Raw genomic sequence first — 26,528 nt, 5'->3', positions numbered from 1 at the left:
CAAAAACAGCAATTTTTTTTTGGAAGGCACAGTTGCGGTATAATATTTTTATCCTGTCTTTGATTTTTTATTTTGTCTATTTTGATTAGGCAATAGATAATCCACACGCTTCGAAAAAGAGTTCCTTTATTCCGCTGCTTGGACTCGAGCCCTATGGCTTTTGTCGTGTAATCATACTTGTCTTTTAAATTAATCACATTTCTTTTTTTTTTTTTTTAATGAATTTGAGTGGTCTTTTTTCACCTTTTTTCTTATATAGCATTCCTGCCCCAACTTATTTATTTATTTATTTCTTCCTTTCTTTTTTAATTTTTATTTTATTTCTTTATTGTTGAAAATATATATATATATAACTATATATCACTACGCGAAAATTGATATCTAGCGACACTTATTTAGCGACGCTACGAAACAAACACGTTTGAAAAAATAAAATCGCGATTCTGAGGTTAATGCGTCAGTAAAAATTTAATAAATATACGACGTACTATATAGATTGTGCGTCGCCTGTTCTCTCCTCCACTTTTTTTTTTAGTTCTTTTAATTAATCTAATTTTAATTTAACAACAAATAACCCATAAAGATATTAGAGCAACATAACTGAGGTTGGTTTTTTTTTTTTTTCTTTTTTGTTATACGTGTAACAGGCGACCCACTAGTAAGATTGTGCGTCGCCTGTTCTCTTTTCACTTAATTTTTTTAGATCTTTTAATCAATCTAATTTTATTTTAATAATAACAATCAATAAAAATATTAGTGCACCAAAACTGAGGTATTTATATATATATATAGTTAACAGGCGACGCACCAATAAGATTGTGCGTCGCCTGTTCTCTCTTCACTATTTTTTTTTTATTTTTTAATAAAATCAAAATAGGACCATAATAAGAATTGAACTCAGATCCTCTTACACTCTCAAGAAATCATCACACCATCAAGTCAAATAACTTGTATGTACAAATGCAACAAAAACTGCTTAATATAATGTTAGGCGACCAATTACTTAAAGAATGCGTCGCCAAATATATGAACAGGCGACGCATTCTTCAACAAATGCGTCGCCTATTCTTTTTTTTTCAATTTTTTTGTTTAAACATTTAAAAAAAAAATCAAAATAGGACCATAACAATAATTGAACCCAAGACCTCCTACACTCTCAAGAAATCACCATACCACTAGGCCAAATCACTTATATGTACTAATACAGCAAAAATTGGCTAATATAGTGTTAGGCGACGCATTATTGAAACAATGCGTCGCCAAATACAAGAACAGGCGACATATTCCTCAACAAATGCGTCCTAAAATCAAAATAGGACCATAACAAGAATTGAACCCAGGACCTCCTACACTCTCAAGAAATCACCACACCACTAGGCCAAATCACTTATATGTACTAATACAGCAAAAATTAACTAATATAGTGTTAGGCGATGCATTATTGAAACAATGCGTCGCCAAATACAAGAACAGGCGACGTATTCCTCAACAAATGCGTCGCCTGTTCTTTTTTTTTTTTCAATTTTTTTGTTTAAACATTAAAAAAAAATAAAATCAAAATAGGACCATAACAAGAATTGAACCCAAGACCTCCTACACTCTCAAGAAATCACCACACCACTAGGCCAAATCACTTATATGTACTAATATAGCAAAAATTGGCTAATATAGTGTTAGGCGACGCATTATCAAATACAAGAACCGACGTATTCCTCAACAAATGCGTCGCCTGTTCTTTTTTTTTTTTTTCAATTTTTTTGTTTAAACATTTTAAAAAAATAAAATCAAAATAGGACCATAACAAGAATTGAACCCAGGACCTTCTACACTCTCAAGAAATCACCACACCACTACGCCAAATCGCTTATATATACTAATACAGCAAAAATTGGCTAATATAGTGTTAGGCGACGCATTATTGAAACAATGCGTCGCCAAATACAAGAACAGGCGACGTATTCCTCAACAAATGCGTCGCTTGTTCTTTTTTTTTTTTCAATTTTTTTGTTTAAACATTTAAAAAAAATAAAATCAAAATAGGACCATAAAAAGAATTGAACCCAGGACCTCCTACACTCTTAAGAAATCACCACACCACTAGACCAAATCGCTTATATGTACTAATACAGCAAAAATTGGTTAATATAGTGTTAGGTGACGCATTATTCAAACAATGCGTCGCCAAATACAAGAACAGGCGACGTATTCCTCAACAAATGCGTCGCTTTTTTCAATTTTTTTGTTTAAACATTTAAAAAAAATAAAATCAAAATAGGACCATAACAAGAATTGAACCCAGGGCCTCCTACACTCTCAAGAAATCACCACACCACTAGGCCAAATCACTTATATGTACTAATACAGCAAAAATTAACTAATATAGTGTTAGGCGATGCATTATTGAAACAATGCGTCGCCAAATACAAGACGTATTCCTCAACAAATGCGTCGCCTGTTCTTTTTTTTTTTTTCAATTTTTTTGTTTAAACATTAAAAAAAAATAAAATCAAAATAGGACCATAACAAGAATTGAAGCCAGGACCTCCTACACTCTCAAGAAATCACCACACCACTAGGCCAAATCACTTATATGTATTAATACAGCAAAAATTGGCTAATATAGTGTTAGGCGACGCATTATTAAAACAATGCGTCGCCAAATGCGTCGCCTGTTCTTTTTTTTTTTTCAATTTTTTTGTTTAAACATTTAAAAAAAATAAAATCTAAATAGGACCATAACAAGAATTGAACCCAGGACCTTCTACACTCTCAAGAAATCACCACACCACTAGGCCAAATCGCTTATATATACTAATACAGCAAAAATTGGTTAATATAGTGTTAGGCGACGCATTATTGAAACAATGCGTCGCCAAATACAAGAACAGACGTATTCCTCAACAAATGCGTTGCCTGTTCTTTTTTTTTTTTCAATTTTTTTGTTTAAACATTTTAAAAAAATAAAATCAAAATAGGATCATAACAAGAATTGAACCCAAGACCTCCTACACTCTCAAGAAATCGCCACACCACTAGGCCAAATCACTTATATGTACTAATACAGCAAAAATTGGTTAATATAGTGTTAGGCGACACATTATTGAAACAATGCGTCGCCAAATACAAGAATAGGCGACGTATTCGTCAACAAATGCGTCGCCTGTTCTTTTTTTTTTCAATTTTTTTGTTTAAACATTTTAAAAAAATAAAATCAAAATAGGACCATAACAAGAATTGAACCTAAGACCTCCTACACTCTCAAGAAATCACCACACCACAGGCGATCCTTCTTGAAGAGAATACGTCGCCTATTCTCTCAATTAACAAAAACAAAAATTTTGAAAGACATGCAAATTTTATAAAGAATAAAGGTGTACTTGAAAAACAGAAAAATAAACAGCAATCTTCGATATTTTGCTTCGCATTTTTAAGAAATATTTTCAGTTTTTATTTGTAGTTGAAAAATAAAAATATTAATCAAAGAAAAAAAATGCAATTGGGAGAAAAGGCGCGTTGTTGCCATTTTTTGAAAATTTTTGGCGCGTTTTTAAATTTTTACGCGCTCCTTTAAATCCATTTTTTCTTTTTTAAAACTACATCAAGTACACCACCTAATCGATATTAGATTTGGAAGCAATCTAAGAGAGACTTGAAGAGTGAGATATTCCAGGTTTCATTTTTCATTTACCTACGTTGTCGTCGGCCGAGAAGCTAGATTTCTCTTTGTCGCCCTTGTGATTTTTTGGTTTTCTTCTTTCTTTATCTCCATCGTTTAGGTGAGTTTCTTTTTTCTTGACATGAGGTGGGTTGTTTTTTTTTTTTTTTTTTCATTTTAACTGCAGCTTAGGTTCATTGGGTTTTATTAATCTTGCTTTTTTAGAAATTATGTTTGTGATATTGCTTGACATTATTTTGCTAAGTTCAACAAGTATTTTGTGTTGAAGATTAACTTGAATCAAGATGATCTATTGTTTTAACTTCACCACAACATTGTACGGTTGTTGAAGAAGATGTTCTTGGAGATACAAAGATGGCTTACAATCCATTTGTCATATAGTTGCCAAGTGTCGATGAAAATGATAATGAGGATGAATGTGAGAGTGACTATGTTTGTAATGACTGTGAGGGGAGAAATGTGATTCGTCAAATCTTAAGAACAATGGTAATATTTTTTAAATTTTCATTTATACTAAATTACAAATTTAATAATGATTAATATTTTATTTATTTTGCATAAGTGCTAATAACTTTTTTAATGTTTCCATCTGCAGTATGAGGATGTAATATCGTCAACAAGAGGTCAACTTCCATCTCAATGAATATGCATTCATGGAAGTTTAATTAATATTAAATTTGTTATGAAAAATACAATAGCTTACAAATTATGTAAAAATATATCAATGAGATGATATTTAATTTATTTGATAATTAATTTGTTATGACAAAATATTTATTTAAAATTTTTGTATTCTATTTATTTTGGATGAAGCTAGTTTTCATTTTTTTGTATTTTAATTATTTATATATTTTTACTATTTTAATCACTTTTCACAAAATTTTAAAAAATTAAAAAAAAAAGAAGGGGCGACGCATTAAGAAATAATGCGTCGCTAAAAGTGTCGATCCGTCGTTAAATAGGCGACTCTATTAATGCGTCTCTAAATAGGCAATTCTACTAATGCGTCGCTAAATAGTCAATTCTATTAATGCGTCGCTAAATAGGCAACTCTATTAATGCGTCGCTAAATAGTCACTTTATTAATGCGTCGCTAAATAGACGACTCTACAAATGCGTCGCTAAATAGTAAACTCTTTTAATGCGTCGCTAAATAGGCGACACTAATAATGCGTCGCTAAATAGTCAACTCTATTAATACGTCGCTAAAAGTAAATATGAGTCGCTAAAAACTCAAAGATAGGCAACTCTTATAATGCGTCGCTTGTTGTCTTACAGATTTAGCGACAAGAAGTTAGGCGACACCGTGCGATACGTCGTTATTTATTTTGTGCGACACATTTATTGCGTCAGTTATCAACGCGATTCTAGTAGTGTATATATATATATATATATATACGCGGTCCTTGTCCTTTGAAGTGGTCTTACATTGTTTTGCTTTTGCTTTGTTTTGTTCACGAAACTAGGTTGCCAGTGGGACTACCGAATATGACCTGGTCTTCCCGGAATTAACTAGCAAAATTTAATTAATTAAAATTCTTCTTTACAATTTTGTAATAAAATCAGGACTTCTTTGTGCTTTTTGAGAGGTTACAAAACTAAATTCTTTTAACCGTTAAAAAACACACACACACACACTAATATTTTTAGCCAAACACTCCAAAATTGCTTTTGTTGTTTTAAAAGGACTTTTTTACGAGCACTCCCGAATAAACTAAATGTTTATAGTGTCCTGGAGCTTGTAAAAGAGGATGTTACTTAGTTTAGTAGTGATGTTATGGAATGAATTTTTTTTTCAGATATGTCTTAAGTTTTGCGACAGTATCTTTTATTTTTTATTGCTCAGAATAGAAAAAAGAATTGAGTTGAGCTTGATCGATAGCATGGATCTAGTGGTATGATTCTCCTTTTATATGATTCTTCTTTTAGGCGAGAGAGATCCGCAGTTGGAATGTGCCCTTTTTCGAGAATCATACCACTAGTCCAAATGCCTATGTTGCTTTTTTAATCTTAAGATATTCTTTTTTATTGTACATTTCCAATCATGACCTTTGCCTTTTCTATTCTTTTATTATTTTTATTTTTATTTTTTATTTTTTGGCATTTCACCATCTTCCTCAAACCCAGCTCACACTAATTGGCGAGGTCCTGAAGAAGATAAAAGAGAGGAGTTGTAGGTCTTTTTCTTTTTAAACTTTTATTTTGAAAGAGAAATAAAGAGGAGGAGAGAGACTATGGAGACGACACTTCTAGAGTTTGTGCTTGGCTTTGAACCCACGTTGTTAGTTCAAAGGCAGCTCAATGGATAAGCCAAGTCAAAGGTCTTCAAGTATGTTGTTCTCACTCACTAACAAATTTTATTTAATCATATGCTGACGGAAAACCAAAATAATTTTTTTTTTTTAATATTTCCATTCTAAAGCTTACTATTTATTTAACCGTTTTAACAAATTTTCTATAGCAAGAAATAATCTTTTTGCAAACACATTAATCTAGCCGTTAGGATTTTTCACTTTAGGACACCAAATTATTGGCTGGGCATGAAATGTAACACCCCGTCCCAAATCGCACCGGAATCCGTGCATGTTGACCGAGGTTGACCGTTGACCGTTGACCGAAGGGGGTCAAAAGTTGACTTTTTGACTCGATGAGAACTTTGAGTTGACTAGGGTACCGTGGCGAAGTGCACGATGCCATGAGTTCGTAGACTGGTAGCACGTCGAAAACGGAGCTACGGTTTGAAAGTTATGAGCAAAACAAGTTGAGGTCCAAACTGTCCAAGGGGTGCCGGAGTTGACTTTTTATTCATGCAAGGTTGAGCTTTGACTCATGCATGGTTGTGAAGTGCTCGTCGATACGAGTCCGTAGACTAGCGGCACGTCCGATTTGGACATGTGGTTTGAAAGTTATGGACCTGTAAAGTTTTTCAAATACTGTATTATTTTAATATTATTTTTACATGCATAACGAGGTGCCACGTGTGATTCAATGAAGGTGGCCATGTGTCACTATGGTGAAATGCCACATATCAACCATGTGAAAAAAAAAATAAAATAAAATAAAATAAAATTATTTTATTATTTTTGAATAATAATACTATTATTAATATTATTTAATTATTTCTTTTTTATTTCTTTTTCTTTTCCTTTTTCTTTTTCTTTTTCTTTTTCTTTCCCCACGTGGGAAAACACCATTCTTTCTTTTTCTTTTTCTTTTTCTTTTTCTTTTCTTTTTCCCTTCTTCCCCGAAATACACACACACACGCAGCTTTTCTTTCTTCTCTCCCGATCGTCCCTCTCTCTCCTGTGTTTCAAATTCCGGCCACCCATAGCCCTCACGCGCCAGCCACCAAGGAAGCCCGCCACCTCGCGAGCTCGGCCGCCAAGTTTCACGGCCATCCGCCGCCGGACGCGCGCCGATCGGGCCGGAGAAGCCGCCGGCCGGCCAAGTTTCTCTCTCCTCTTTTCTTGTGTTTTCCGGCCAGCCCACTCCCAATTGAGCCTCCTATCCCCCTATTTTGGGTCCTCTGAATCCAAAAATGGCCTCCAATCCCAGAAATTCGAAGCGGTTTGCGAGATATGGGGAAGTGAACACCGGCCGAAACTTTCCGACCAAATTCCGGCCACCTCCGGCGGAATTGAGGTCGACGGAGACCGGATTGGTGATCCTCGTCCCACAAGCTTCGATTCGGTATATCATTCGACCATTTTGGTTAAAGTTTGTGTTTGAGCCCCCGGGTACCGGGTATTATTTACCCGAATAAAATATTAATTTATTTGGCTGTCTGTGAATTTTGTTCTAGGAGCACCGGTGAGTCGTAGAATTGATCCCGTAGTGGATCATGGGTTAATTGCGTGCTCCAGGTGAGTGACCCACCTTCAAATTAATTTTGGGAAATTTAATTGATGAATGTATTATGTGTGAATTAAATATTTGGAATTTAATTTCTATGTGCCAAATATTTATTGGATTTATTGTAGAATTATTTATGAATTTATTAGATTTAAGAAAATGCGAATTCTACAAATTTATGCCGTGTGGAATTATTTTATGGTTTTGAGGATTTTGAAATTGGTGTGGTTTTAATGGTAAATTGGGCATGATTTGATTTTCAAATATTTCAAAGAAAATATTTGATTATATTGGTGATTTCAATTTTTATAAAATATGCCCATGGAATATTATGAGATTTGATTATGATATTTCGAGAAATTATTTATGCTATTGGGAAAATGTGGATATTTGAATTGATGGATTTGGAAGTTGGTGGATTTGAAAATCATGGAATTTATGGTATGGATTATAAGGAAATTGTGGGAAAATTCCCGGTTCAAGCGGATGGATTATGCCCGCTATGTTTATGAAAAATGTGAAATTTGTTTTATAATTTAAATTGTGGATTTTATGATTTTTAGATGCACCGTGCACGTACTGGTGTTCTGATTATGTGATATGGTATATGTGATATGGATATTGTGCACACGGATATGATTAGCGCGCAGGTGGGTGTGAGTAGCGCGCAGGTGATATTATGAGGGTGTCCTGTGGATGCCATCGGAGAGGGTGGCCACCCCCCATTGGCCGGGACACCAGGTTAGCAGCGGCGCAGTGGGACGCCACGCGACCGTATGCCGGTTTCTTTCTATAACCTCCTGTCTGGCAGTACCTTGGGACGCTGGGTACTGTTGGCGCCACTGGTATATAGTGGGTGCATCAAATGATTTTCAGAACTGTGTTTTAAAAATAAAATGTTTGGAAACTGTATTGGAAAAATAAAATTAATTATTACTGTTCGGATATTTATTTGATGTCTTGGTTTTCGGGGAATATGAATAAATGGTTTTGTGAAAATGTTTTAAAAGGGGAACCTTTCCAACTGAGAGAATTGTAAGGGTTTTGAGAGAAATTATTATTTCCAAATAATTATTATTTATACTTATTACTGTGATATTATATGGTATAGTAGTAGGGTCGCTCACTGAGATGATTAGCATCTCACACTCTTAAATTCTGTTCCTCTAGGTACCAGGTTGTCGGTGTTCACTCGGAGCGGACTTGATCTTCCTCGCTGTATTAGTTCGTGCAGTACCTTGTTCTTCTTTTATTGCAGTTGTAATATTTCTTCACTCTTGTTGTATTTATCTTGCACTGGGTTGCTGCTGTTGTTTTTTTTTTAAGTGCTGCAATTTGTGGAACCAATTTGTAGTTTGTGGGAGGAATAAGGGGATGTTTTTAGAAGTGTGTTTTCAGTGCAGGTAAATTTGTGGTAAGTAAATCCCTTAGGGGAGGCTCTGCCGGATTTTCCGTTGGAGGGTTCGGTAGGGTTTCCCTGGGATCAGGGCTGTCTAGGGTTCCGGGGAAGGAATTCTGGACGGGTCCTGACATGAAATGAATGTGAAAATTTTACTCTTGGTCAAAATACTTTATTGTGCTGAGACAGGTACTCTTCTTAGTTATATGGCAATATAAGTTGAGTAATTTACCCCTTGACTATAAAGTATTTTGGTAACTTTTTTAATTATTAGGTATATAGATCAAGTTGACTGTTGAATGGGATACACATGCACAATCATTGACGCTGAGCTCTAAGCTTGTACAATGCAAGCAAAAGTTCCTAGATTCATGGAGATATAGAACAACATATAAGTTATCATGCTTGTATATCCACCATTTGAGTCTCCAACAATTATTCCAATAATTACATATCTAATTTGACCTATGGAGGAATATGCAAGTATACGTTTCATGCTTGTTTGAGTAATAGCAATGAGATTCTCCAATATCATGCTAACAATAGCTAGGATTTCAAAAGAAGATGCCATTTGTTTGATAAGAATAAAAAAGAATATCGAAAATTTTACATTTTTAAGCGAAAATTTAAAATCTAATTAGGAGCCAATCTTATACTTTAATTATAAAATAAGTAACTCTCACACTCAGAAGGTCTAGGTGAGCCAACCATTGCAGGGAAGAGCTCCGGTTTAGAATCTGTGCTTGCGAGTTGAACTTGATACAATGTGTAAACGTAAACGAAAACTTTTGATTTGAAAGAAATCTGGATCAAATAGAAGAAAATGCATAGAATTTTTTTTGGTTTTAAAAATGAGAAAAGAAATGTGTTTTAGTTACATCACAAAATTAGGCTTCCATGGTCTCGGCATCAATGGTGTGCATTAATTTATAAAAAATCAGTAATTAATGTGGGCTCACTGGCCTCAATTGAGAGTGACGTTGAATTTTTAATTTATTGACGTAATATATAGATAAGCGAATCACAGAAATTGAAGGAAAAAAATAATACCAAACTCCCATATCATTCCAAACTTGGTGAATAGGAATTGAATTTTATTCCGAAAATTTGGTGCTAACCGAGCGTGCACAGCTACGTCTGCGACTTTCTTTGTTTCGGATGTATGTCATGTGGAAGTGAAAACAGTTAATGCCAAGCTCTATGATTAGATCTGGCAATTTGGATCATGATACGGCGACATGATTTGAAAACAACACGGAATAAATAAGTTTGGATTTATTATAAATGAGTTTGGATCATAATCGGGTCAACCCGTTTAACACGAATATTAATCGTATCATTTTCGGGTTGACCTGTTTAACTCGAAATTGATCCGTTACGACCCATTTATTAAACGTGTCAGTTTCAATCCGACACGATTATACACCTATTACAACCCATTTAAATTTAATTTTAAATTAATATTTTATCACTAATATAATATTTAATAACTAAAAAATATTATAAATTAAAAATTTTATAAAAATAATTTTCTATTACTAATTTTTTAAAAACAAAAAATACATCTTTAATAAAACAAAAACATAAAAATAATAAATAATACAAAAAATTTCGGGTTAATAGGTTAATTTTCAAGTTAACGGGTTAATAAATTAGTTTTCGGATTAATAGGTCAATTTTAGGTTAACGAGTTAATAGGTCAACACGATCCGTTAAAATAATCGTGTTAAACGGATCGTGTCGTGTTGACCTGTTTATAAATAGGTCGGGTTAGTGTTTTAGATATCTGATACGATTAATAAATAGGTCGTATTCGAATTAAATATTTTTGACACGATTATTAAACAAATTAACACGAATACGATCCACAAACGCTAATTGTCAGGTCTATCAATGGTTATGTTCATTGACTATGAAGCGGAGGGTAATTATATAATTTGAGTACACGAAATTTGCGTGTATCTAGTATTAGCCACGTGGTCAGATTGTAGTTTGTACGGCCTGATCTTTATATTTTGCTTGGACCTGGAAAGGACTGTAACAGAATTAACTTGAACAAGCACCTTGCCACGTACCTGATTGAATGGGACCTAGAATGTGCCACGTGGACATGGGTCTTTAATGATGGAGAAAAATATGGTTTTGCTTTTGAACATGGAAAGGGGTGGCCAACAGCAATATCATAACCAAAATATAACTTTCACCCTTAATACAATTTTATGAAATGAAGAAAAAGTTTCAAAAACTAACAAGAATAACAAAACAAACATTTAAATTTATTCATTAATTAAAATAAAAAATAAAAATAAAAGAAAATTTAATGAGCAATGCTTTTATTATCACAGCTGTCCTAATTAATTATAATATTAGAGAAGATAAAAGAAAAATTAATTCTCATTTTACAAAAATTAATTCTCATTTTGTTTTACTTAAAAATTAAACATATATATATATATATATAAAAAAGTGGGGGAAATCAATAAAGAAAAATGCTGAAGATGACCCGCCTGTCTCATGAGTTTTCCCAATATATTGTACATTATTTGACACTTGTCATCAGCCTATGAGAGTATTTTTCCATCAACCTCACCCAGCTGTTTATTAAATTATTGATAAGCTCCTGTTGAGCATACTTGCTGAAATTTAAGCTTTTTTGCTTATGGAGTTTTTCATAATAGATGAACTTCTTTAAAATAATTTAAAGCTATTAATTTATCTACAAGTATTTATTGATGGTTGTCAACCATTTTAATTTACCAAAAAAAAAAAAAAAGCCTTTAACTATATTTGAAAAGAAAAACTTTTGGGTAAAAAATACAGATGCTAAAAAAGCCTTACTAGAAGGTGAATTCAGTTCTTGATTTGTATCTATGTTTGTAGATTTAATCAATATCTTAGATTAATCGCATCTTCAATTATGTCCTTAATGAAATGCTGACAATTTTAAGAGCATTATAAATGAATTTGATTATAAATTTTGAAAAATTCAATATTTAATTTCACCAAAATTCCGTATTTTAAAAATATAGAAATGACAATGTTCGATAATGTTAAGAGCAATGCTCTAGGATTTAATTCTACACCAAATTAAGAAAATACCTTATTATGTATATTCAAATATCAAGATAAGAAAAATCTTCAAAAGGGTGAACGCTATGAACATATATAACCATATATATAATATTTACGAAAAAGAATCAAAGCCATACGCTGCTAAAATTTACATATGCAAGGGATAGAAAAACACAATATACCATATAATTGGTAAAATCCAGGACCTGCTGCTCCTAGTAATCATTGATCATGAACATGTGCAACTCACATGCGCTGTATAATTTGTTTGCTTTTGTTCGATAAAAGGTGCAAAGAATACTTCCCTCCTTCCATTATTATTATTATTTTTTTTGATGAAATAAAAATGAGCCTATGGTGAATATCGTGAGTCTAGGATAATTGAAAATTATGAACCATTAGTAGCGTTTTCAATCCGGTGAAAATCTACGAACTATCCAACCTTCCCAACTTCCCTCCTTCCCTCCTTCCATTATTAGGATTTGTTTGGCGCTCTCTTTTTAATATTAGACCGAAACATGTGCCACGCATGACAAACTTCCCAAAGCTCTTCCCCAATTATTATTAAGCTGACTCCACACATTTGCTAGATGGTGACATTAATTGACCTAACAAGTTCTGACCAACTCAACAAGAGTCCAAAATCCTCTATATTCTTAATTGGTCTACTATGTTTGACACCTTAAGAAAACGTACAGGCCTAACACAACAAAAAAGTTCGGTAGGACTCAAGAAAACCAAAGAAAAAATATAAGGCCAAAATTGGCAATAAAAGTAAACTACTAGCCGATTCAAACGCTTAGAAGCTTCCTTTCATACGTTTTAGAGTTAAATTAGTTCTAAAATCGGACTACTTTGCTTGGCTAAAGCCCATAATACATACCAAATAGTCACGCGGCGTTCTTTCTTTAATTTTCAAAAAAAAAAAAAAAAAAAAAAAAAAAAAAGGAAAAAAAATACTAAAAATCAAAGTGTTGAAATCGCATTGACAGTTTCTTAGTATCGAGTTGACATTAATTAAAGCAAAATTCAAAGACTGACAACCAAGGAAGTTTGCAATAAGATCTAAAGTCAAGATATGGTGTTTTTGTAAAACCACCAGACAAATGAAGTATCTGTTTCTTTTGGGTTAATTAATTAAACGTACGACCTGATTACCAATTGATTTGGATTTTTTACAGGGGACTAAATTGGCAGATTACTGATCACTTCTATGAATTGGATTTGAAAATGAAAGTCTTTTCAAAAACTATGTTCATATCTTTTGCAACTATTTCTACCCCAAAAAGTAAATATATATTTTGCAACTAATTTTAACAAATAGAAACAGCTGCCAAACAGGGCCTAGCCTGCAATGAACCAAAACCAGAGAATAATAAGGAAGCATTTGGCAAATACTTGCTCAATTCTCCGCAGCTCATCAGTTCCTCCATTGCCGTCTCTGCTTAGCGCCTCTTCTTTGGCTTTATCTACTTAATAACAAAACATGTACAGCTGTGAGCTTAGCTTATTCTTTAAGCATATATATATATATATATATATATACACGGAAATTCTATGGTGAGGACGATCCGTATGAGGACCGCAGTATTAGTGACGGTTTTTCATAATATTAACAACGATTTTTTGGAAAATCGTCATCAATACTATAAAAAACCATCACTAATACTGTGGTCCGCATAAGAACCGTCCGTACCATAAACGAACTGTATATATATATATATGTATATATTATTTCCCCGGCATTTTGCTAGTTCTGAAAATGCAATTATAAATCATAATTTCTAGGTTTAGTAGTACTTTGGGAAACAAAAAGGAATGGATTGCATTGTTAAACATTTAGGATATGAAATTATTTTTGCGTCATTCTACAAACTCACTTAATTGAAATTTAAATAATCATCAAGAAGTAATTAAAAATTAAAATAAAGAACCGGAGATTAAAGTTCAACATAATAGAGACAAGCCTTTTTACTCCCACATTTTTCATCAGCGTACATTTACTAAGCAATCCATATATATATATATATATATATATATTATAGAGAATTAAGCAGCCACGTGAAGATGACTGATTGGTTTCTAAGTGGTTATTTTAAGAGATTTTGAAGATCATCCTGTCGCTATTTTCATGTTGCGTATTTCTCATATGCAAACAATGGATGCACCATATAAAAATGTACAAAATTTGTAAATAGTCGAAGTAGTTGAGCAAGTTTGTGTTATGGTTTTTACTTATTGGGCCAAGTGTGAATTATTTTTTAATGGGCTTTGGGTTTTTAATTTTTATTTTCCTTACGGTTTGGTTTTTAGAAATATGTAGGATTTGATCAAAAATTGAAATGTGTATGTTGAGAATTTAATGGTAACACACTCTTTTGAGTGTTGAGAATTTAGAGTTCGTAGGAAACCGGTGAGAAAAAGATCAGTAAGTGTGTTCTTGGAAATATACAAAAATATATTGACTTGCAAGGTGAGTGGTAAAGTAAAAATATGTTGAAAGTTTGAAAAATAAATATTTTAGAGATGCCGTATTCAAAATTTTTGCAGCCATTAAATTTTTGCAGCCATTATATTCTAAGACACGATCGTCATAACATATCTACATCGATGAACGAAAATCATCATAAAAAAACTGTGATACCACACATGACTTGATCAAATTTTTTAGCAAATCATCATTAACAAAGACATACAGATTCTTATTTATATTATTTAATTTTCTGTATTTTATTTATATTAATTTTATCTTATCCCCATATATTTACATATATATTCTATCATATATTTTGATAACAGCTTCCACATGGGCCTCGTTTACAGATAAACCCTCCTTCTTTGGAAAATTTTCAGTTAATTAACCTCTCCCATTTTATAGAAGCATATCACAAGCTCTCCTGTACTACCAACCAGCAGCTTTTGAAAATGATACAAGACCAATCAATAAAAAACAGTCATATACGTGTGGAAAAATCTCGTAATCAAAGGTAATTACTTTTAATAAAGTGGAAGATTGCTTGTTTGTTTCTGAGATTGCTAAGTGATTGATGATGATACCTTGTTTTTATTTTTATTTATTTATTTTTGGTGAATATGGATACCTTAAGTTGTTAGCACATCATCTCAACCAGTCCAAAAACAAAAAAGAAAATTGGAGGAGAAACCGTACACCGATGATTTTTCCAAAGACGTTGCAACTGAATATATTACGTAATTTTTTACTTTTTCTTGTTTAAAAAAATTTGCAACGTACGTGCAATAAAAAAACTCAACTGAATATTATTATTTTTTTCTTTTATAACCATAAAATTTTATATTAAGAATGGGAAATAACTCGAGCTTATTGGGCTTTGTCTACAATTCTTAGCCCAAATCTGCTCTCCCGGCCGAAAAAATCCATTGTGTTCCGGGAGCACAACCCTTTCCTCCCAGATGGGTTCCACCTGGGAGTGCTATTATGGGTCCCACCCCTCTCATTAGAAATTTGTTCCACTTGTTTTTTATTTTGCAGAAAGACAATAGAAAGTGTAGCTTTTTTCCCTTTTTTTTTTTTTTTTTTTTTGGATGAAAAGAAGGAAAAACAGTTATGGAAGTCCTGATAAAGATTATCGCAAGCCTTGATTAAATAAGAGGTTAACAAGTTTTAATCCTATTAAAATGTGTCACAATTCAGTTACATAGTTTAGCACAACTGCCATTGAATTCAATCGTTTAAATATACTTAGGCGGAAAGTAGAAAAAAGTAATTAACTTATAATTTTGATAGTCGTCTCCACTATCCATTTTAGATGGTCAAAGGCTGTCAGATCTCAAATTAGATATGTTTGTGTTGGCAAATAAATAAATAAATAAAAATTAAAAATTAAAAAATAGATATGCTTTGTTTGCAATCATTTTCATTTTTGTTTTGGCACGACCAAACCTTCAAAAAATAAAATAAAATTTTGAGATCCAAAGAGTTCAAGACCGCAACTTGCAGCCAGGATTAACTAGCTGATATAGCCAAGAATTCTCATTTTTATCATTCCCCTCCACTTTAGAGATATATTATATATGCAAGTCCGAAAATCCCTCAAGCAAGGAAACTAAAGTGTTCCCTTATTCATTTACAAGGTAAGCCAAAGTTTAGAAGAGAAAATCTCCAACACATACTAGAAACGGAAATCTGAAAATCACAAGCATGCAAGGGCAAGAGAGTAAGAGATTTGACCAGCCATGTTCTAGCAAATGTACGTCACACAATTGACAGAGAAAAACACAAACACCAAATCAACTAATGTATTTACAAGGACAAAGAGTTGCAAATCTAAACAACTGTCTCTGGTTGTAAGTTCAATCGAGAAGATCGACTGTACTAGCATATCAGCGCAAGGATCACAGAGACACTAATCAACAGAAGAATTCAACAAAAGAATATTCTTCAGAACATTATTAGCCTGCTGTCCTCTATTTGCCAGGTGAACGAGCCAATAAGTTTGTTAGAGTGATTTTCAAGAATCGTACAGCTGAATATAATATGTGATAGATATATATTTATTATCCATTACTAACCTGTAGCACTATAGAAAATATTTTCTCAAATTTACAGAACCTTCCAAACTAGTCTTTCTTCATAACAGATATGCATGTAGACGGGTGCACCTGATCACAAAAGAAACAAGAAAGTTAATATTTTGCACTCAAAATATTTGATTTTCTACTGAAATTTTCAATCTCTAAGTTAGTAATCACTGTATTTATAAACTGCTATAATCCCTGTATTTGGACCCAATTAATTAGTTTGCTCTAACAACATAAATCCAATAGAGCATGGCCATTGTGAAACGAATTGAATCCCTAAAGGAAACCAGAGGTTGTCCCATAAACAAGAGCATCTGGAACCCATAAACAGTAGCATCTGGAACCCATGGAACTGAATATTAAGCAGAGAGGGTAACAAACCACAAAAAGCAGTTGCAAAGGTGAAGTTACTGTTGAAAAATATGTATGAATATATATATATATATATATATAAACATGTGGATAACATAAAACAACGTAAAATAAAATTACATAAAATAATCAAAATAAAATAGAACATGTATGTCCTTGTTAATGGTGATAAGCTCTTTGGAAGTTTGACCGAGGCATGAGCGGTACTACAGTGTCCTTAAGATATTTTTCGCCCACCGATGGAGGTGTTTTGTGACGATACTCTCCCAGGATACAACGGCTGCGAAGATATTGGACACGGCAACTCCAAAATATTTTCTACGAACTTTCAGCGTATCTTCACTTTACCACTGACTCAAAAACTCAATTTTTCTTCTAGAAAAATTATGTTTTTTGTCTGTTTTTCAGGTTCACTTTCTCAAAGGAAAAATTATGTTTTTTGTCTGTTTTTCAGGTTCACTTTCTCAAAATTGAATTTTTTGTGAAAACCCTCTTTCCAACTGATTAGTACGTTGAAAAATCGTGACACCAAAAAGCACTCAACATAGAGTTCTTTTCCCTTAAAATTCTCAACACCTTTTTCAAAAAATTATTTAATTTATTCAAAAAACCATATAAATCTCAAACTCCAAACCGTTTAGGAAAGCAAAATACAAGCCCAAAGCAGGCCCAATACAAATCATTCACTCAAGCCCAAAAACTATAACAATCCGCACATGAATGATTTGACTTCTAAATCAAAACATGACTCTGGTGGTAAAGCTCTGCAGTTGAAACCTATATAGGATAGGTAGATGTTACTTTTTGAACCTTATTTTATGAGACTACATCTACTTTACTGATTAATGGTAGATGCGATATATTTGAACAATTTCATCGTTTGTGTAAATGACAACATAGTTCACACATGATTCCTTCCTGATATACATTAGTTCTCACTGTTGTGTTCATTTTGGCCCTGAACACCTCCCTGGTTCTGCGAGAGTTCTGAACAATTGCACCTTTAACAATTCTCCTTTGAAGTGACCACTCTTCTCTCTTACATACGTGATTCATATTTCCAATGTAATCAGCATAACTATGCGTTGATGACCAAACACACACTTATAGAAATCATTAAAAGCATACTTTATGCTTAACTTTTATCTATCACTGTTTCATCATAGGAATGAGCAAATGATTAACTGTTAGATCTTACGTAGATCTAAATATACATAATAAATTCCATTCAATGCATAAAATACTAACCTCCAAACACAGCTATTGATAAATTAAAACTTTAATCCTGCAAAATACAAAACAACATAAAGTAGTACCTATGGACACACTACTCTCAAACTACTATCAGACCCTTGAAAACCCTAATCTTAAAAAAATACCGTATGGCATGTATCTGTTTGCTTGCCCTAGAGATTTTTTTATAGTTTTTGCAAGTCAAACTTACCCATTAATTTTGACACACACAAAATAATAATAATTTAATAATAATAGTAAAAATATGGATAAGTCAATGGCCTTATAAAGAGGGCTGGTCCTCAAGTCCAATGGGCCAACTGGAGTCTTATAGAGAGTATGTGACCAAGGGCCCTATTACAAAATAATAAAATAAGCCAGTCTCATTAATGGCATAAATAAGCCCTGTCAGTGAGTAATTAATTATACTAAGTCCACAAATTATTTATTTATTTAACATCCTCCCACTTGGACTGCATAATCATAATATATATAATCCAAACTCACTTACTACAGAATCTTCCGAACCGTAATACCATTTCATCTAAATATATAGTATACCGACAGGGCACAACAATATACTAGACTAAGTAGTAGAGATTTTCTCAGTAAATCTCCCAAAAACATGATACAATTTCAACAAAGCACTTTGCATACCATAAACTCAGTCTAGGTAGTAGAGATTTACCTAACCACGTGCAACCGCTCAACACATAATACCATTTCATCCGGACACATTGTGTATCAACAGGATATAACAATAACCCAAACTAGGTAGTAGGGACTCACCATGGTACTTGTGGATCAATATACATATATACATAAACTAAAAGTCTCAACAAACCTGTAAATATAAGGAGCAATAATATGTGTAATAAATCATTTCATAAACAAATAATGATCCACATATATTAATGTATCAAAATACCCAAAGAAATAAATAATACTCAACATGGATATTACTGCAGAAAACATAACAAACTCCCACTGATCCACAGCAGTCTCAACTGCCTAACAATCCCATACGGGACACATGCTCCTCAAATATGCTTACTGATAAGGCCTTGGTTAGTGGATCTGCCACCATACTATAAGTCGGCGTGTGAACAATAGTAATGAGGTTTTCTTCAATTTTCTCCTTTACAACAAAATACTTTACATCAATGTACCTCCCACTAGAGGTACCTTTTAAATTATTAAAGAAAGACACCGCTCCAGTATTGTCACAATACATCATAATAGGCCTCTCAATGGAGTCAACTACTCCTAAATCATGAATAAAATTTTGAAGCCAAACTGCATGACGAGTAGCCTCATAACACGCCACATACTCTACATTCATAGTTGAGGATGATGTCACTGATTGCTTGGCACTCCGCCAAGACATAGGGCTTCTTGCCATGATAAATATATACCTAATGGTAGATTTCTTATCATCCATATAGCCTTTATCAAAAAAGCAGTTATGATATCCATCTGGTGCAACTTCAGGTCATAATGCGCCACATTGCCATAATGATCCTAAAAGAATCTTTTGTGGATACAAGAGAGAATATCTCTGTATAATCAATTCTTTCCTTCTGGCTAATCCTTTTGGCTATAAGTTTAGCCTTATACCTCTCCACTTGACTATTAGAGTCTCTTTTACTCTTAAAGACCCATTTGTACCCTATAGGCTTGTTACCTACTGGTAACTCAACCAAATCCAAACATTATTTGATGCCATGGATTTCATTTCATCTTCCATTGCATCCAACCAAAAATTTAAGTGTGAACTGCTTATGATTTCTTTATAAGTGATTGGATTCGAATCACCACTTTATAAGCTGACCTCCTAGTCTTTTGTGACCTTCTCAAAGACACATTAGCATCTACAATATCCTGCCCTTCAACAACAAGTCCATCTTGATCAACTATTGGTTCATCAACTACTAGATTAATAGCATCTCTATCAGGAATAACAACACTGAGAATGTATACATTTTGTTCTCTAAATTGAGGCTCCCTTGGACCATTACTATCATCAAACCCAAAATCATTTTCAAAATAAACAGCACTGTTTGATTCCACAATTCTGGTGGTGTGAGATGGACAAAAGAATCTTGAACTCCTAGATCCTATACAATAGCCAACAAAATATCCACTTATAGTTTTAGGATCCAACTTCTTAATTTGGGGATTATAAATCCTTACTTTAGCTTTGCAATCCCATACTTGAAAATGATGCAAATTAGGCTTTCTTCCTGACCATAACTCAAAAGGAGTCTTGGGAACAGATTTACTTGGAACTTAATTCAAAACATAAGCCGCCGTCCTTAAACACTCTCCCCACAAGTAATCTGGTAACTATAATTTGCCAACATAGATCGCACCATATCCAACAAAGTGCGATTTTTCCTCTCAACTATGCCATTCTACTGAGGTGTACCAGGTGTTGTATATTGCGTATCAATGCCACACTCACGTAAATATATTGCAAAAGGCCATGGGTTCCGTCCAATCTCATCATATATGTCATAAAACTCACCACCTCTATCAGACCTCACAATCTTTATCTTCTTATTCTTTTGAAGCTCCATCTTTACCTTAAACTCCTTAAAGACAACTAAAGAATCTGACTTCTCATGGATAAGCTCAACATATCCATAACTAGAAAAATTATCAATGAAAGTAATAAAATACCTATAACCACCCAAAGCAGTTGGTGTGAAAGGTCCACATATATCAGTATGAATTAACTCCAAAACACCTCCACACCTTGCTATCTTATCTTTTTTAACCTTGGAAGTTAACTTCCCTTTCACACATTCACTATAAGACAAGTCGGAAAAATCAAGATTAAGAAATATTCTACACTTCATTAATCTTTCCATTCTGTGTCTAGAAATATATCCCAAATGCTTATGCCATAACATTGAGGAATTATTATTAACTCTTGGACGTTTAGAAGCAACAATAGGGGTAACAATAGAATTAATAAAATAATTGAGACTATTATTAAATAAATCAAGTCTATATAAATTGCCATATAAAATTCCAAAACCAACAACTTTACCATCTTTATACATCTCAGCTTTGTTATTTTCAAACAAAAAACTAAATCCTTGACTATCCAAAAATGAAATAGATAATAAGTTCCTCCTAATTGATGGTACATAGGAAACTTTTTGTAATTCTATAACAAATTTAGTGGCAAGTTTCAACTTGATTGTCCCCATGATATCCTCCTTAACTCTTGAGCTATCTCCCATAGAAACATACTGTTCAAAATTGATTGGCCCCTTTTACCTTATCATCCCTTACAATGAATTAGTAACATGAATTGTTACTCTAGTATCAAACCACCAAGTATTTATAGGCACATCAATAATATTGGTCTCAATCATTAAAATATTACCTTTCTTTTATCGCTTTCCTTTTAAATGCCAACAATCTATTTTCTTGTGTCCAACTTTATTGCAGTAGCCACACCTTCCATTGAAGTAGGCTTTCATTTCTTCTATGTGATGAGCTCCATCCTTAGGTCCTTTTGGCTTCATACCAGAAAACTTCTTCCTATTGGGCTTAAATCCTTGTCCAGGCTTGAATCCTTATCTAGGCTTGAATCTTTGTCCATTCTTTTGGAAAACCTTCTCGGACTTATCTACCTGATGTGAAACTATAGCAACAGATCTTGACCTACTTAGCTTAATATCATCGTCCTCATTTACAAGAATAGCAGTCAATTCCTCCAAACTACAACTTTCTTTCTTGGTATTCAAAGTAGACCTTATATTATCAAATTGAGATGGAAAACTCTTCATTATAGAATAGGTCAAAAATTCCTCTCAATGTCCATCTTAAGGTTCCTCAACTTATTATAATAAGAACAAAGTAACATAATATGGTTCCTTACTCCTTTAATTCCACCATACTTCTCATTCATATCAAACTTGATAAACTTCTTTCTTATCTCCTCAAAAAGTTGCTTTGCAGTTTCCACCCTTGGAATACTTGCATAAATAGCTTCATCCATATTATTCTCCATCATCATCGTGCAACACTTGTGAGAATGCCTCCAATCCTCATAAAGTTTCCTAACTGCCTCAGTACTTTCATCAGTTGGTAACTCTGGTGGATCTATCTCTAAAGCCAAATCCAATTTCATAAATGTCAAATTCATAACCAAAGTCTTCTTCCACTTCTGAAAATTTGTCCCATTTAATTTCATCATGGCAGTCATAGGCAGAATATTTGGGGTGCTATTAACTGTGGAAATAGTAAACACAATAAAGTATTTAATATATATAAAACAATAACTATTTTTCAGTCCCTCAACACAAAACAATATCAATATCATTAGGGTCTTTATAGCATTAAAGATACCCTTTCACGGGCCAGAGATAGTCAACCAAATAACCATAGTCAAATGCATTGAACTAAATCACCGGCATGGTAAATTAGAACATACAATTCATGGCATTCAATCAACTTTCACTACCATTCTAGGCGTCATACAAAGCAACTAAAACCACCGACAGGGTAGCCTAGTTACCTATATAGACCCTGTTTAATAAGTAGGAGAAAATAACATTGACAATTTCATGAAATATGTAAATATCAAACATCTCATCCACTATGTCAACATGCATTACATTGGTACACATAATGCAGACAAAATAAGTCTCACGACAGGTGAGTATCTAAAATTTCACACTACTATACCAACTAGGCACAAAACCTCTTTAGGGAAAGCTATCACAATTCAATTTTTAACCATAAATATGTAATTTGATTCAAACAATTTGGAATGGAATAAATAAAAAAATAAAAAAATAATAAATAAATAAATAGGTTGGGTTTCCACCGTATTGACTTTACTCATGGGCTTTAATCCCATTCCCTTCAATAATTTCTCAACTAATTCTCTATTTAATCCTTTGGTTAGCGGATCCATCATGTTATCGTTTAACTTTACATAGCCTATTAATACAACTCTAGTTGAGATTAATTATTTAATAGAATTGTGTCTAAACTTTCATTATACATAATATTTTGTGCCCTGCCAATCGCAGATTGATTATCACAATGTAAACTTATTACCGGCACAGGTTTAGACCATCTCAAATGTCCTTTAAAAATTGGCGTAGCCATTCTGCCTTTTCACCACATTTATCTAATGCGATAAACTTAGATTTCATCGTGGATCGAGCTATCACAGTTTGTTTTGAGGACTTCCACATCACAGTTGGATCCGATAATGTAAACACATAGCCACTAGTGAACTTTGAATGCTTGATATCTGATATCCAATTTGGATCACTGTATCCTTCTAATACAGCAGGATATCTTGTATAATACAGTTCGTATTTACGAGTATATTGTAAATACCTTAGTACTCTAACGTTCCATTTCTAATGATCTTCATTTGGATTACTTGTATATCTACTTAGTCTACTTATTGCGTAGGCTAAGTCTCGTCTAGTACAACTCATCAAGTACATTAAACTTCCAATCACCTTTGCATATTCCACTTGAGATACACTTTCTCCTTCATTCTTGGATAAGTATAAACTCACATCTATGGGTGTTTTGGCTATATTAGTATCATCTTTACTAAACTTAGCCAGTATTTTATCCACATAATGTGTTTCATGAAAAATGATTTCATTCGAAGTTCTCGTGATTTTTATTCCTAAAATCACATCGGTAAACCCCATATTTTTCATGTCAAATTTGGAATTTAACATGGCTTTTGTAGTTTGGACCATATTGCCGTCACAATTTACTATGAGTATGTCATCGACATATAAACATAGATGACATATCCATTCTTTGTATCTTTTATATAGATACATTTGTTACACTTATTTATTTTAAATCCATCTTTTAGCAAGGCATTATTAATTTTTTTTATGCCACTGCTTTGGAGCTTGTTTAAGTCCATATAAGGACTTTACCAATCTACAGACTTTCTTTTCTTGTTCTTACCAATCTACAGAAAGGCTGTTTTCATATCCATTCGATGTACTTCAAAGATTCCGTAAGACAGCGATAGTCAGTACCATCCTTATGGAATTTATCCTCGTTACTGAAAATTAAGTATCAAAATAATCAAGACCTTCTTTTTGCTTGTATCTCTTAATTATAAGCTTCATCTTGTATTTATCTATTGAGCTATCTGCTTTTATTCTCCTTTTAAAAATCTATTTGTAACCCAAAGGTTTACAATCTAAAGGAAGATCTATTAACTCCCAAGTGTGATTTTGCATGATGGAATCAATCTCACTTTTTACAGATTCCCTTCATAAGAATTTACAGCCTCTTGGAAGCTTTGAGGTTCACTTTCTAACATATAAGTAAGAAAATCTAGACCGTAGGATTTTTCGATTCTTACTTTTTTGCTATGTCTAATCTCAACGTCAGTCTTATCTTCATTCTGTTGTTCTCGATCACTATCATTATTATCATCACTAATAGCATCATAAGTTTATTTAGACAAATTCAGTCACTCTTCCACTGTATACGGAAAAATATGTTCGAAAAATAATGCATTTCTCGATTCCATTATTGTGTTCTTGTGTAATTCAGTAATTTTTTACCTATACACAAGAAGCTGATACACACTACTATTCTATGCATATCCTATGAAAATGCAATAAACTATTTTGGGACCTATCTTCACCTTCTTAGGTGTAGGTACTACTACTTTGGCTAGACACCTCCACATTTGTAAATATTTATAGGAATGTTGTCTTCTCTTCCATAGCTCATAGGGTGTCTTTACCTTATTTTTTCGAGACACCTTATTTAAAAGGTCGTTCGCCTGTAAAATGGCTTTCCCCCACAAGTTCTGAGCTAATTAGAACTTATCAGCATTGCATTCATCATTTCTTTCAAAGTTCTATTTTTCCGTTCAGCCATACCATTTGATTGTGGCGAATATGGTATAATAACTTCATGTATAACGCTTTGTTGAGCACAATACTCTCCAAATAGAGTTACATACTCTCTACGACGATCACTTCTAATCACTTTAACTTTTCTTATTGAGTTTATTCTCAATTTCTATTTTATAAATTTCTCTATAGTCTCATCCTTACTCTTAAGCAAGTATACATAGCAATATTTCATGCTATCATCAATAAAGGTGATAAAATACTTATTACCACCTCTTGTTGGTGCAAATTTTAAATTACATACATCACTGTGTATTAAATCCAAAAGTTCATTATTTCTATCAATTGTTTGATATGATGACCTCGTTGATTTTGCTTCCACGCAAATTTCACACTTATGGTTGGAATTAATTTCAAACGTGGGAATATGATTTAAGTTAATTAACATCTGTAAAGAATTAAAATGAACATGTCCTAGTCTACCATACCACAAAATGGAAGACTCAAGCAAGTAAATAGAAGAAGTAGTAGCTTTATTCGTTTCTTTTGGCTTTACAGTCGTTACATTAAGTTTAAATAAACAATTGACTGCATAGCCCTTTCGCATAAACATCTCAAACTTGGACAAAATAACCTGATCTGACTCAAACACTAAAAGAAAATCATGTTTTCTCAGTAGCGATCCAAACACCAAATTATTTCGACTATCCATAACATATAGTACATTATACAAAGTCAGCTCCTTCCTAGAAGTCATCTTTAAGATCACTTTGCCCTCACCTTAGATTTCTAAAGTGGCAAAGTTACCCATGAACAACTTCTTCCCATTCTTCTTTGGTTCGAAGGAAGTGAACATGTTTCTATCTAAACAGACGTGGCAGATCGCACCAGTATCTACCTACCACTCTCTAGGATTAGATTCCACCAAGTACACCTCAAAGGCCACAACGTTAAGGTCAATGTCATCAACCTCTCGAGTGATATGCTCCATCGTTTGTGTCTCTTTGTTCTTCTTTCTTTTTGGCAGCTTACATTCTATAGCTCTATGACCCATCTTGTCACAATTAAAGCACCTGTCTTGAAACTTGATCTTCTTGGAGATTCCTACTTTACACCCCAACTTAGAATCTTTTCTAGTTTTCTTCTTATTCTTGGAGCTCTGACCATGCTCCACAACATTAACTTTCACCACGGCCTTTGAGGATGTTTTATCATATTTTCTGTTATCATCTTCAATGCGAAGCTTGTTAACAAGAACCTCTATATCCATCTCCTTTCTTTTGTGTTTGAGATAATTTTTGAAGTCACTCTAACTTGGAGGTAACTTCTTCAGACCTATTGCCGATACTAAGTAGCAGCCAAAAATTTGTATCCATTTTTCATGATATTATGCGTGGATCAGATATATCGTAACTTCTTAATTATAGAAGCCACTTGTAAGGCTTCATTCATAATCATCCTTTCAACAATAAGTTCTTGAATCAGC

The 26,528-nt window shown here is 33.2% G+C and overlaps 1 protein-coding gene across 1 annotated transcript in view; it reads right to left on the bottom strand.

Annotated features, from left to right (window-relative positions):
* Positions 1–26,312, bottom strand: part of LOC132799698 (pentatricopeptide repeat-containing protein At4g31850, chloroplastic-like) — a 32,209-nt gene extending 5,897 nt beyond the window's left edge. The window contains exons 1-4 of the mRNA XM_060812155.1: positions 25,945–26,312; positions 22,699–22,709; positions 22,079–22,289; positions 19,996–20,130 (exon numbers count right to left, since the gene is read on the bottom strand). Coding sequence (XP_060668138.1) covers positions 19,996–20,130; positions 22,079–22,289; positions 22,699–22,709; positions 25,945–26,312 — 725 coding nt within the window. The remainder of the gene's footprint in view (positions 1–19,995; positions 20,131–22,078; positions 22,290–22,698; positions 22,710–25,944) is intronic.
* Positions 26,313–26,528: the final 216 nt, after the last annotated feature.

This window comes from Ziziphus jujuba, chromosome 10, assembly GCF_031755915.1.
Source record: "Ziziphus jujuba cultivar Dongzao chromosome 10, ASM3175591v1".
Lineage (NCBI taxonomy): Eukaryota > Viridiplantae > Streptophyta > Magnoliopsida > Rosales > Rhamnaceae > Ziziphus > Ziziphus jujuba.
Note: the sequence above shows the minus strand (reverse complement) of the source record. Positions and strands in the feature narration are given on the sequence as shown.